Source organism: Ostrea edulis, chromosome 3, assembly GCF_947568905.1.
Source record: "Ostrea edulis chromosome 3, xbOstEdul1.1, whole genome shotgun sequence".
Lineage (NCBI taxonomy): Eukaryota > Metazoa > Mollusca > Bivalvia > Ostreida > Ostreidae > Ostrea > Ostrea edulis.
Genome location: NC_079166.1, coordinates 89,497,697 through 89,512,994, shown reverse-complemented (window position 1 = coordinate 89,512,994; position 15,298 = coordinate 89,497,697). Strand labels below are relative to the sequence as shown.

Below are 15,298 nucleotides of genomic sequence, written 5' to 3'. Positions count from 1 at the left end.
TGTTTAATAAATTTCAAGGCTTCACCTTTGTACATTTTACAATATAATATTCTGCACTTTGGTATCAAATTCTCTTAACCTAATTTAAGAGTTACATATTCATTAACAGCAAGTTAATTATGATATGCTATGTAGTTTGTCAAGGGGGCATTAGCTGTGAAAGTGATGGCAACCTTTTTATTCAAAATCTCTCAATAAGAATATATATTAATGCCTAATAATAATATTTATTTTGTACAAAAACATGAAAACTTAATAAAACGGCAATAGATTTTCACTTTAATGTATAGAAATACATAAGGACGAATTATTGTCTTGCAAGACAATAATGATTTAATTACCAAAATTCATGAGATATTCATACACATTCATGTTCCTGTTTTGGGGTTAAAAGGTGTTTTAAATAATTAAATACTGGTGTTATCACTGAAATATACATGTATGATATGGAGCAAATTTCATTTAATTTATTTTTTGGTATCAAAATGGCAGCTAATGTCCCTTTAAGAATAACTATTTTCAATGCACATCATAATAACCTTGTTAAGCTTGAAAAAATATTGGCTATAAGGAATCTTGATCATAAATATTAAAAATATTTTTAATTTTTCTCAAGGAGTTCCTTATAAACAAGCATAAAATCATGATTATAGTACATTGACTCTTGTGTGTTTCAATCTGTTAGACTTTCCCATTTTATTGTATTTCTTGGAAGTTGTGTTAAAAGAATTGGTGGTCTTGAAAAAGGTTGTTGTAGTGAACAGCAAAGGTCAACTGCTATTCAACAGTCTGTATACCTAGTCACCAAGGGCAAGGGTAGAGGTCATGTGGTTCTGCATTTCACAGGGCCAGTTAAGGGGCTAAAAGAATATAGTGTTAATGACAATTATTGCCATGAATAATGAGAGACATCTCCCATCTCTTGTTATAGTGTTCTTCTTTAAAGATTTTGTGGGAGATGAGAAATACTTTATTTGATGCACAGACACCAAATTAAAAGTGGAGCTTGTTGATCCTAAGTGACATCCCTGTCAATATCTTCAATGCAGTCTCTCATGTGTCTTATAAAGGTTTGCAAACACTAGTGCTTGCATAATGCACAGACACACGAAATGTGGGTAGTGTACGTTTACAGATGTTGTGTACACACCACCACTCCTCCACTGTCTACAAAATATATACCTGTATAACCAGTAATATCACCAGAATATGTTATTTCCCCACCGATCATCTTCATAAGTCATTATGAAGTCAGTTCTACATTCTATTAGCTCTGGTGAGATATTAATACATACCGTACCACTGGATCTAAAAGAAATCCGTTTTACCACGGTCAACAAAAAGTTGAATTTTCCATTATATTCAAAAGCATAGTAAATTATCATCCCTTGCGAATTATGATATACTGGCTGACACACCCCCCCCCCCTTACATTGCATGGTAGGATGAATCCGCCCCCTTCTTTACATGTATGGTGTTGAAGTTTGGAATAGAGAACATCTGTTATGGATTTTTGGACCCTTTTTTATTTTCGTTTGATAGTCAAGAATTTTAGATGATCGCGAGTTATCCTCTGCTACACCCCCCTTTCAGAAAAAAAACACGCCATCTGTCTGTTTAATGCTCTTACGATTCTTATGTGCAACAAAAATGGAAGTTCAGTAAAATTTCTGGCAACTTTCTTGCATTTTGTATTGAAAAAAATTTTTTTTTTATTTATAGTCAATATTAGCCCTAAAATAATATATGTCTCTGATATAAAGCCTACCAAAAATACCGTGTAATTTCATTCCAAATGTACCTAGCCAAATTTGTCATGTAATTGGATATGTAAGGTATTTTATATCTATTAGAAAATATTTTATTAAGATTAATTTTTCGAATTTGAATATGGCGTATTATACGCCAACAATTATTCCGGAAATATATTATCTATAGGTGACCTTTCACCCAAGTAAGTATAATCTCGCGAGAATACCGCTTGTTTTCATCTGCCCGTGTAGCACATTCATTTTAAAGTGCAAGTGTGAGGGGGGGGGGGGTCATTGACGATTGCTGCATATTAGAAATTCAAATGAAATGAAAAGACAGATATATTGGTTAATAATTTCCCTTCAAATAGTACACAATGTATACTACGCGGGTAGGTTAAGGATTCCCTTATAGAATATCAGAGTACACTTTATGCCTTTACTTCTCCGAACTACCAATATATGACGTCATAATGGAAAATGACGTCAAGTCACTGCAAACTTGAGCTGTTATGACGTGGAGAGTGTCAAAAACTCTAGACCTTATTTCAAACAAGATGTCAGAACGCTATTGCAAAATCCACGTGTCTGAATTGTATTTTAATATCTTATATGTGCGAATATTTTAAAATAGTTTGTTTCATTGCCCTTGATTGAAATTCAGCGTGTTTAAACTGCTTTCGAAAAATATACTTTTGAAATATACTCTGATTTATACAAGTGGTAAGAGGTAAATTTATGATTTGTTTATAAAAGAGTCTAGCGCAGGCAATTCATTTGAGATCTTTTACGGAAATCGTAAGATGGGTTTGTTCTCTATCCGAATCTTGCTCGGGTAAATGTGTGATGGCTTTGCTTGAATACAGATTACCCTCAAATGTGTAGGTAAGTGTGTCGGTAAGTTGAACTCTTCATGAAATACGTGTATTTTGTACGCAAGTAATACTACCATTTTCCCCAAGCACATTTCGGTACACAAGGATACGGTGAGTTCATTTATCAAACAAAAATAAAAATAATTGTTAAATTTGCTGAGCTATTTTAAAGCGATTTATGTGAAACACTTCAAACAATTATAAATGACCGTCAGGTGATCAACGAAGTCATGTGATATCATAATAGATATGCTAATATATAGCCGAGAGAACCTTCTATATAAATTATCTGTATTTAAGCATATAAATTACAAGTGAAAACCAAAAACCGACCTCGCAATCCAATGTATGGTTTGAACGCATTAAGCTGTATTCATTTCACAATATTTTAGAATTCAATTAATAAACGATATGAATGTGTACACATATGTGTCATAGCAATATGAGATTTTGTAAGTATTATAATAAATGAATTTGGTCCCCGTTAATTGGAGATACGGGAAAATAGTACACGTAAACGGTAATGTAGGTTTTTGAAGCCAAACTTGAGATCGGAGTCTATCCCCCCTTTTCTTCTTTAATTCATCTACCTATTACTATATATAGTCCTTCCTCTCACTTATTGTTACGCATTCTTAAAATAGAACATGTCATTTTGACTTGTGTCTAAAATTTGTAGACCTTATCAGGACCTTAGAAAGCAATTTCAATGGGGTAGGGGGGTCTTTTTCCTGGGGGAAGGGGGGCACTACCAAACAAAAGGACAAGATAGGATCAGACCCCTCTTTGCTCTTTGTTTGTGGTGTTCCTAAGAATGATGCAATAATTCATCATTAGAAACCTATTGACATCCCTGTTATGAAATGAATATTGATTTAAAGTTATGGGATATCATATACAAAGGTCACATAAGGTCACAAAATATTATGCCAATATCCGATTTTTTTTTTCATTTTTTTTTTTTTTTCATTTTTTATGCCGCAAATTTTCATTAATTTTCAGCACATTTTGTTTCAGAAAACACAGAGCTCTAAAATAAGAAAATCCAAAAGGGATTTACTTAATAAAACATCAACGTACTTCATTGTTACTCAATTGATAGTGCTGCAGCAATGCATTCAATGATTTAAAAAGTGATCAAATCACTGATATAAATTATAAATAATATAGCTACAACCATTTGTTTTGCTTTTTTTCTGTTATTCTACACAATTCCTAAGATTAATAAATGAATAATATCTCATTGTGGTCTAACTAGCCTAAAGCTGTGTGTTAATATTAATTGTCTGCCATTTCATAACATTGTATTCTTTGATTATTAACAAAACGCTAATATTTTAACAAACTCTCTCAAACCGGAAAAAATCCCAAGTTCTGACATATAGAATTCTTTTTTTCATAATTATTCTTGGGACCACACGCTCAGGATGATTATGATAAGCTGCATGATGCATATTAGATGGTAACATACATTTATTAATGTTAGATTATACTTATAATATTATATTAAAATTGCTCTAGATTAACTAAATAATGCTCTAGATTAACTATTTTCAAACTAATGTTAAAAGAATACTTCATAAGTCCTATAAATTTTAATTTTCTCTGGATTTCTTTTTGTGTGGTGGTATCTAACGTAGGTCCAAGTTCCTGTGTAAACCACTGTAAACAGCTGATTGAGGTTATAAGGCATATTATGGGTGTTGAAAATGCGCATCGAGCGTTTGATTTCTTGTCATTCTGCAGTGCTGTAATCTTGTTTATACTCTCTTACATCCGTGCAATTTCTTGTCAATCGCCATAGATGTGTTAGACCATGATAAAAAATATATATATATTCTCATCCCCGCCCGCCTCTATTTCCCCCCTATTATTGTAAAATTTCTGATTTTCTTCGTCTTGATTCTGGTCGGGATCGGTATTCACCTCCCCATTCAACTTTCATTTTAATACCCGCGTATTCTCCTTAACAGCTGACAGGCTAGGTGAAGGTATGGGTAATTTCTTGTGAAAGAATTAGATTGGTGAAGTTATGTAGTAAGAGATGTTTACATTTAAATGAACTTTTATTCGGGCATAATAGATAAATCTGCACCCATTAATGAGGTCAGCAAAAATCTGTACAATGGAGGAAATAAAAATTATAAAATAATCATTTAAGACAAAGCAGTATAAATCTTATATCATGTGAATGAAGGCATATTTTAAAATTCACAGATTAGGTCATGTCTATGTTAGTGTCCATTTTCAGCAATAAGATGCAATTAATGCTGTGCCCATAATACGCCATATTGTATGTATAAATATATTATGAATAACAAATATAAGAATATTTTTCAATGAAAACAATTAATCAGGCATATATGAAATGCCTTGTCCTCGTACAATAAGATAAGATTTATTGAGACCAAATTTAGGCCCTTGAGGGCATACAAGAAGATAGATAGAACATTCTATCGTTAAAATGATATTGTCCTACGGACCCAGTTTAACAAAAGAATTAAGGAGAAGAACTCGTAAGTTATTTGAACTTGTTTCTGATCCTTTTGTATATTATGTATGTACAATAAAATATGTTCAAAAACAAAAAACAAAAGAATTCGTTTCCATGTATTGACAATGTAGCAAGATAAACACGGGCGTTACTCGAACTCAGTGAATTCACTATGAACAATCCCGAGAGTTCTTAATGTCAGCATGGTGTGTAAATTCGAAGGGAGAAAAACGTTAAGAAAATGAACTGAATTTTCGTCTTTATCTGGATTACTTTTTAGGGTAAAATTCATTATTCAGCTATCCCATATTTACACAGTGTTTTAGTTTGTGTTTTTATACTGTTAGATATTCGAATCCATTTCATGTGACTTTATCAATTACATTGTTTACATTAAAACCCTTGTGATGGACTAGAGATCACGTGACTAATGGCCAGGACGGTCACAGTTTAAACTAGGGAGGGAATTTGGTCTTTATGTGATGTGAAATCTGAATATTGTGTTACCCATATACTGCAGTGGTGTTTGTATTCGAACAGGAATATACTGTGCTAAAATTCTGTGGATACGAAAGAGGTGCTTTGCGATAACTTTATTTTTCTAAACCATGGCCTCCCAAGGTGAGCACACATCACGTAAGTTAAGAAATAATAAAAATGTCTCTCCGTCAGAACTCAATACCAGCGGTACAGATCGTCAAATGTCCGCTATCCAAGATAGTTTAAAGACAATAACAGGAAAACTAGACGATATCAGTCAACTTCAAAAATCCATCGACAATATTAATAAAGATTTGTGGGATGAAGATGGCGTCGATGAGCGGATTAAGTACATGGGCCAACAGTTTGAAGATAACACATCAGAGTTGGAAAGTCTAAGAAAGGAAAACTTTTGCCTACGTAGAGAGCTACAAGTTCTAAAATCCGTTGTAATTAACTTGGACAGAAGACTGACCCAACAAGAAAACGAAGTGGTGGATCTAAGAGGCAGATCGATGAGGGACAACATCTTGATCCATAACTTATCAGAGGAAGAAGATGAAGATTTATCGCACAAAGTTCGCGGATTGATTAAAGAACACTTGCAAATAGATGTAAATTTCGTACGTATTCATAGAAACGGACAAAAAAACTCGGGGAGTACAAGGCCCAGAACTATAACAGGAAAACTTCAAAACTCTAGTAATAAGGATCGTATCCTTAGCGCAATCCGACAGAAGAGAGAAATATCGGGACTTTCGGACATGCCTTTCTACATAACCCCGCAAACGCCGCTGCAGATGAATGAGAACAAGAAAAAACTGCAGGAAATGAACAACAAGTACAGAGAGGAAAATGTCAAAACCAAGATAGTTGGTAACAAGCTTGTATTTCCTAATGGGAATATATATCGGGATCGAGTGTTACCACCTAGAGCAGAAGACATCTTGATGATGGATGACCAAGAGGTGGACAAATTGGAAGGAATCACGGTGATCAATGGTGACAAGTTTTCTCAAGAAGGAAACATTTTCACGTCCTTATCCTCTACGGCAGATACATACGCAGAGGTACGAAATATGTATAAAAAAGTACTTCGAGACCCAGATTTCGCCTGTGCAAATCACAACATATTAGCGTACCGATTCAAAGATGCAGAGGGTAAAATTCACGATGGTTATTGTGACAATGGTGAATACGGGGCAGGTCGACGCATGTTGAAAACTCTGGCAGACCAAGGATTTCTAAACGTCGCTGTCATTGTCTCCAGGAAGCTTGGTAAACATTTAGGTCCACTTAGGTTTGACATCATGAACAAGCTGGCATTAAGTGCCGCAGCTAAACTGTGAATATTGTCAATGTGATTTCTTTGGCACAAGACACTTATTAAAGCCAATTGGAAAACCAAAACAATATCCATTTTATGAACGTAGATTAATATAGTTGATTTCCAACAGTTAACATAATATATTTTAGGCCTATTTTGTACTATATTATGTTATGAATTCACAGAAAGTTTGCAAAACATTTGTAAAATATGTACATCATGTTTTTGTTTTTCTAACTTGAATATTTATATATAATCCGGATTTATCTTTTCCGTTCTTGGGACGCACTTGTTGTAATTCCGGATATGAAATGTCCTACTGTTTTCAGTTCAAGATTTGTAAGGCAGTTTATGTTTCCGATATGCACATTGGGTGCACAAATGTTTGTCACTTTGTGTAATATCTTTACTATTTGTGTTTATGTTACATCTTGACCAATTCTTTACCGATGCAATGATTGCACGATGATACAGCATCGTACAGGATTTTGTTATTGTAAATATGTTATGTTTTTCCTTTCTTTATTCACTATATCTTACTGTCTTCTTAAACTTCAGGGGCATATTTTACTTTTCAAATCATGGCATTGTTCCATGCCCCCTTTGTTTTATATGTTTTCTTTCTTTCTCTCTTTCTCCTTCTTTCTATTTATGAAATGTCTTTTGCATATGAATATTGATGATATTATTGTGTAGATTAAATTACATATATTTATATAATGTAAAAGTCAAATAAAAAATCAAAAAAACAAAAAAAAAACCTTGTGATGTCACAATTGTTGATATGAAAAGGATATAAATATAATAAGAGATTTATTCACTGTAAAAAGCATGAACATATACTAATAGCAAGCGTAGCAAGGCGCAACGTGCCGCTTGCAAAGCGAGCTCAATATAGACAATTGTGTAAGAACAGGAAATTCAAACTGAAATCTATACATTAATTGTCAAACAAATTTTTGTGTGAAACCTTCCCAGAATTCCTTTGCTACTGTACCAGCAAAGTAATTTACATTTCATAAAATACAATGTAATTGTTTAACTTAATCAAGTTCAAGTAAACACAATTTAAGTCAAATTTAACTAAATTTTGGGGTAGTGTCTTATGTGTGTTTGTAATCACATTATATGATAATTGCTTGCCTTCATGAATGCAATTTAAAAAAAAAACAAAATGTACAGGAAAACAAATATGGGAATTAGGGACCCAAACTCTTTAATTAAATTGTGCAATATAAATAATAACCAGCTAAAATTCTTACCAAAAACCTTCTCCGTTAAATGTTAATTCGTAGATGTATTTGAGATTCATTGTCATTGGGATTTTGAAAATTGTTTAGGTATTAAATTTTGATATGCCAGACACTCAGTCATATGATATCTGGTTATATTAAGACTAAGTGATCAAATTCTGTAATAGTGGCAAACAGCAGATAATCAGTAAATTAACAAAATACTCTTTTGACTTTTTCTCAAAAGCAAAATACCCATTGATTTGAAAATCAGGGGGTAAATACTCTTTGTGGTAAAAAATTATCTGGAGCTCTGATTTTTTTTATATACATATGTAGTATGCGCTATGGTTAATTTGAACCATTAAAATTATGTTGTGACCATGTAATCTCTGCGAATCTTGCTCAGTAGGGAAAGCAGGATTTAATTTGATGCTGTTATAATCGATCATTGTTTGTGAATAGTATCCTCAAAGACAAATATTTATGGTCCAAATATTATGTTTAAAGTAATTTTTTCTGACGTAGACCTTATAAAGCTGCTCAATATATATTTTTTGTTGCCATGACAATAACCAATTTAAATTTTATTCAGGATATAAAAACTGCTATTTTTTGAGTTTTAAAATAACATTTTTCTACCAATTAGGATAATCTTATAGATAATACTCTTTTCAAAAATTCTACCAGTTTTTTACCCCATAAGTTTGCCTCGTGTAGTTTTTATACCACTAGTATTCCCTTTTGTACAAAGATCCCGAAAATGTAAAACATCACAAAAATAAGCCCATCTGGTCAAAAAACGACATGGGCGATTTTTTTTAAAAAGTCAATTTTTAAAAGATAAATTCCTACTGAACATACTGATATGCAACATGACTTTGTTCGCCACATATCAAAATGTCGTAAACCTTGCCTTAAGCAGGTCAAAAACTTGAACTTTTACATCCTAATTTATGTCTATTTGATATCAACTTCACAAGTTTCATGTCCAATAAACTAATCCTATCGGTCTTCTACTGAGGTGAAATTCATAAGGTAGTCAAGCAATATTGTGTATACAAGTAGGGTTTCCTCATAGAATTAAAGTTCTTTTAGTGAAAAAAATTGCATACAAGTTATATGTAGGTAGCTGGTGTTTGGAATGCGACACCTTGAACATCAGCTTTTGAACCATACGTACAATACAAAAGCTAATGATCCTTAGAATTATTGAAATTTATCTTTAAAAAAAAAACAAGAAAAGTCTTATTTTTATTGTACAGTATTAAAAAAGATTTTCAAAATTTTATATGAAATCTTCATGATTACATAGGAATGTCAGACTATGTCTAAAACTGTTGATCTCGTCACAAGTTTGCTACTTCCGGTTACTCAGGGCAAAGACAGGTTTGAAAACCATATTTTTATTTGTAGTATTTGTGCAAAATAATCTGCAAGATTTTTTTCAAGTTGCATCCTGTTTTCAAATCATTTCAAATACAAATATATTTATAATTTACATGTAGTTCATACATGTACAAGTTAATTGTAGCTCCAGAAATCTTGCCTTTATGATATTATTTAGCAGCATCAACATTTTCCAGTGACAAAATCATAGTCATGCAAGCTAGGCTGAATTTTATGGTGCAATTTTTTTTCATTAAGGGTTGATGCTTCACAGGACGTTTGGACGTTTGGACGCCTGTTAAACGATGATCATCTTCATCCAAATTGTAAGCCAAAAGTCATTGAGATAGATGAGAAGCCAGTTATTTGCTTTTACTCTCTAAAACCAATACCTCCAGATACAGAACTGTTGTATGATTATGGGCCTGGTAACATGTGTCCTTGGAGAAGAAAGGTAATGAAGCCATATTTGCATGCTTGTTTTGTGTGTGTGTGTGTGTGTGTGTGTGTGTGTGTGTGTGTATGTGTGATTTGAGGTGGATGAATATACACATGTAAATATTCAATCTCATCGTCGGAAACCCACGGTTGATTACACTTCGTTCCTCTCTCCATCACCCGTGGGTCCATTCATTCCTACTCGCTCGTTCTAATGAATAAATATTTTAAAATATCGTCCAATCAAAGTAATCGTTATAGTAATGGAACTCTTCTGTTTTTAAAGGTAGCACTAACTTAACTTTGCTACCACAGCAATTCTATACCGAAATTGGGGTGAAAGCGTCTTTTTGATTGGACAAATCGCTTAGGGTTTTCTATGAGCGCCCAATCAAATTGCCTCATTAATTATTCATGAGAACGAGCGAGTAGGAATGAATGGACCCACGGGTGATGGAGAAAGGAACGAATCGTAATCAACTGTGGGTTTCCGACAATGATTCAATCTAATTTCAGCTCATTTGCAATGCTATATTTCATGTTAGCTGAATCAAAAATAAGATATCGATTGCATGACTCTTTTATCTGCAGACGTCCAAAAGAAGTACAAAAAATACAAATCCATGGAAAGGTCTTATTTTTGTGCATTATGTTCTTGTTTTGTTGAAACTTATCACCAGAATGTTTTATTGAACTTAACACTCAGAGAAAAGCAAAGGACTAAGACCATGTTTAGCTATATCGGCCCTGTGGTGTGTTAAAAAATAAAGCAGAATGAATTGAAATAAAATTGTTATCATTTGATAATATAATCTTTATACCATCGCGACGTGCCAAGATTTCCCCGCCAAAACGTCAGCTTGTGGAATTCTATACAAGACAAAACCGGTATCGGTCTGGTTTTCTGCAGAAATCTCCACTTTTTTCAAATTTAGTCATATAATTCATATAAAACACGACCTTCGATCCAGAAACTGACTGTAGTCTATCAAAATCTATCAATACAAATAAATTTTGCACGAACGATTTTTTGGATCGAAAGGTGTGCTGTTGATGAATATCAACTTTGAATTAAATCGAGAGCAATCCGGAATTATTTATTTTTGTGAGAGTTGTGGGTATTTTATTAATTATGTTGCTTTGAAAAATTAAAACAACATACTTATGTGGAGTCTACATCATTTCCATGCAGAATACACCCCTATGTGGTGTTTTTATCATAAGTTTGTGCAGGAATTCTAAAAGCTAGAGAATTTTGATGTGTAAACAAATCGGACCTTCAATGCTATAGAAAGTTTTTATTTAGACGACACCAACAGAATTACTAAGATCAAAATGAAAAGAATTTATAGAACATGCATTGATATAACTAAAACTATTGCCGATATATCGAAAGTATAACGTTAACTAGGGCAAGTAAACCTATGAAGGATTTTTAAGCGTGTGACGTCAGAGATGTCGTGGCTTAGTGGTAGAGAGCCTGTCCTTCGATCGGGAGATCCGGGTTCAATTCCTACCCGTGTCAATAATTTTTTTTTAAATAATACTGTTAACTACATTTTTCTTGGCGTTATTGAAAAATTAATTTCTTTCAAGACACTGAAGATGAAATTATACCTGAATACAAATAAAAATAGCAATCACAGAACACCAACAAAATATGCAAGGATTACAGATTACATTTTTTAAAATTCATTGAAAAAACCCAAACCAAAATACTTTATTTTCGGACTTGATTTTATTTCAAAGAATGAACCAGCAAAAGATAATGGAAAGGAAAGTTTTTCCAATGCATCTAATGTACAGAAGAAAAGTCAGAAAAAATGTGAATCCATTAGCTATTCGTCATTTCCTGCAGAGTAAGAACTTTCTTGTTGAAACCACCACATGCTATATTGTGTAGCAAGTGTAGACATGTGTGTCAGTAAATTCACATCCAACAAAATTGTCACCACCAATCTCGGCCACTTCCTGAGACAAAGTCTTTACAGAGAATTTCAATACCTCTCAACAGAACCAGGCCTGGGGTAATGGTAATTAAATGACAACCAGTTTCAATGTAATGGGGGTGTAATGGACCATTTTTGCATTACAAGTAATGGTAATGTAATGCATACTGTACTAAAAATTATTTTTCATTACATTTACACTACTTCAAATATTTGATGATATTTCGAAGATTTAAAATAATTCATTTTATTAGTGATTGACTGAAGCATTTGAAACATTGATGACAATCAAATGCAATGAATAACTTAATAGATATGTTTCCTAACATTGCTGAATATTTTGTGTACTTATGTTAATGTATAATTAAAAATCATAATACAGAAATAATTTTTCTGCCATTTCTTTAATATCTGACAGTATGTTATGTAAATGTGTAATGTAAATTCACTCTCAAGTAATGTAATACATTATATTTCAAAATAGGAGTAATGGTAATGTGAAATTTTCTAGGTAATGCTATGTAATTGACCTCAAGCCTGGATAGAACACCTTCTCATGCATATATGCAAGTGCCTTGGACCCCAACTTGTCATTTCCTCTTTTGCAAGATTTTCAGCATTTCTTCATAGAGATCATAATTCCAAATGCAAGGTGTCCAAGATGATGAATTCAGACCTGACCAGTGTTTTTGACAATTTGATAACTTTTGACTCTACACTTTTCATCATTCAAAAAGTACATTATGACATTCATAATTCAACATGCAGATTTTCATTTGAATCATCAAATATGAATTCTTCCAAATAATAACCCCCCCCCCAAAAAAAAACCCACTTTAAAAACCTCCACAGGTATATTTCAAATGACATAGAAGTGCCATGGGTTAATAAGGGTTAAACTTCAGAGTCGACATGTTTCTTCCAAGCAATATAGTCTTGTTTGGATCCAGTTTTTCCAGTTCTGATATAACTGCCTGATACTGTACAATGTAGGTGTCAATCTGGTCCCCCTATTGTGGGAATCTGTTTCCACATAACTGCTGTATAATATGGTACCTTGCTATTGGCAGGCACAACAAGGAAGCTATTCCTTCAGTGATGTCCAACACTTATCCGCATGTGTCACTGATGCCACTATCATTGATGAATCTGATGGCAGTGATGAAAGCATTATTGAGGAGTAGGAATATGGATTCTTGTCAATCTGATTCATGTCACCCTTGCCATCAATTTTTGCTGTACATATTATATCATCCTGAAATTCAAATTACTCCAGTATTATATCATTATCAAAACTATATCATAAATGAAAGGTGAAGATAACAAACAGTGATCAATCTCATAACTCCTACAAGCAATACAAAATAGATAGTTGGGCAAACACGAACCCCTGTATTATAATATTCATATAAAAGTTGTATTTTCATGCCCTCATGTATTTTCATTGATATAGAATTCAGAAAAATTACATTTATGTATTCGGTGGGAGATTGACATGTCTCCAACTAAACAATAGAGGACAGTCTAGCTACATGTACATTTCTGCATAAATAATTATATACACAAACATTTCATTTGAATTTGATTCCCCATCTAATAATTTTTGTTGTAGCTAATGTTGATATATTACATGTATCTTACTTCACAATTATCAGCAAATTCACAAAATATTTTTATCTTTCATGCTCTTTCTTGTGGTAGATGTATGGAAAAATTTAATATTCAATAATATAAAGGAGATAAGCTAACAAAAAAATATATGCTTAAATCATGGTAGTACCCATGAAATTCAACATTCTCTGAGTGATTCTATATCTAATCCCAATGCAGGCATGTAAGTTGTAAGTGTAATTGTTGAAATTAAGTTTGACATGTTTACAATTTATCTTGAAATAAGGCATATTTAAATTATAAAACCAAACTGTTCTTATGATTTTCCTGGCTTAATGGTGCTTTTAAGTATTTAAAAATTATTGAATGTAAAAATCATTCAAACTTTTCTAATCCATGTTTCCGCGTAAGGCCAAAAAATATATATATGTTAATTGGTTTCCACTTTCCCGACCTACCCTAATTAAAAATTTCTGTTGACCCTAACACATTTTTTTCTATTCTCACAGATTTTGCAAATGTCATCACTACAACAAGAATATATTTATTGACTTATGAAGTTATTTATTATGCACTAATACCAGACAGATTCCAAACCACAGAAACAGTTTTTATTTACAGTAAATTGAAGAAATGTATCGATTCATCATATAACTTTTATTTGATTACTAAATAATCACTAAGTTAAGTTTAAACATAGTAGAATACTAGAATACCAAATCATTCGAAAATTATTCAACCTATAACCCCCCACAGGCCTACATGTTACCCCAGAGACATATACCATTATGGAAATATACATCTATATACAATTATATGTCTCTTTAACCTATACAAATACTTTTTAGACCATACAATGATACATGGAAAGTTCAAAGTGTGAAGTGAGTCAAACATCATGTAAGAAAATTCAAATAGACCCGAGAAGGTCATGCACTTGGAATTGAAAATGGCATGATCGTGAAACAGCTGATTTTTCTGATCAGCTGATATACTGTACATACAATTTTAAATCTTAACAATATATAATTATAATAGATAAACAATAAATATATGTTGACAACAGTTAACAGATTTGTTGTGGGATTTCCAACAGCCCAATGCGTGAATATTACGTGTTTGTCAACACACCACAGGCGCACCATACTATTCGTTCCATGCGACTTGTTTATTATTTTTAAGAGCAATTGGTACACCTATTTGGTTATACAGTTTAACGAGTAGAGGTGAAGTATATTCATATTTCTAAAACTTACGTTGAAATGCGATGAGTACATCCTCTGCAACTTCCACGAACAGCACAAACAGGCTAACGGCGCGGCGTGTGAAAATGGCCGAATGAAGGATTGAAAAATATGGTGTGCCATTCGGGCTATAAGTAAAATAACCTTATTGCGTATTTTGAAAGAAATTTCTTTTTCAAGATCTTATTATATATTAAACCGCTCATTGCATAATTATGTTTTACAATACGTTACCACTTCTAATAATATATAGCGACGTTGTATGACGCAATCTTAAAAAGTAGAGCAAATTATAGGATTTATACTAGTAATGTAAACCTAAAAATAGTGTTCTTTCACGAACTCTACATATAAAAACCAGTACATTATAGGACAAGAACATGTTAGAGAATATTTCTAACAAAAAATTATTCACTTTGGACGTTAGGCCGAATTTTGATGAACATGGTCTTAGTCCTTTATAATTTATCTATCTTCAATATGCTAAGGGCTGTTCCAGAAATGATCA

At 32.7% G+C, this 15,298-nt stretch overlaps 1 protein-coding gene and 1 long non-coding RNA gene across 2 annotated transcripts; one reads left to right on the top strand and one right to left on the bottom strand.

The window, feature by feature from the left end:
* Positions 1 to 5,728: 5,728 nt before the first annotated feature.
* Positions 5,729 to 6,949, top strand: LOC125676365 (uncharacterized). The gene has a single exon (XM_056161061.1). The coding sequence runs from the start codon at positions 5,729 to 5,731 to the stop codon at positions 6,947 to 6,949; it is 1,221 nt and encodes a 406-aa protein (XP_056017036.1).
* A 4,756-nt stretch (positions 6,950 to 11,705) lies between these two features.
* On the bottom strand, positions 11,706 to 14,934 carry LOC125653186 (uncharacterized). The gene is made up of 2 exons (XR_008801412.1): positions 14,803 to 14,934; positions 11,706 to 13,190 (listed from the first exon to the last, which is right to left on the bottom strand). It is a non-coding gene; the product is annotated as an uncharacterized LOC125653186 (long non-coding RNA).
* Positions 14,935 to 15,298: the final 364 nt, after the last annotated feature.

Coding starts and splice junctions, on each gene's coding strand:
- LOC125676365 (XM_056161061.1), top strand. CDS start 5,729: ATGGCCTCCCAAGGTGAGCACACATCACGTAAGTTAAGAAATAATAAA.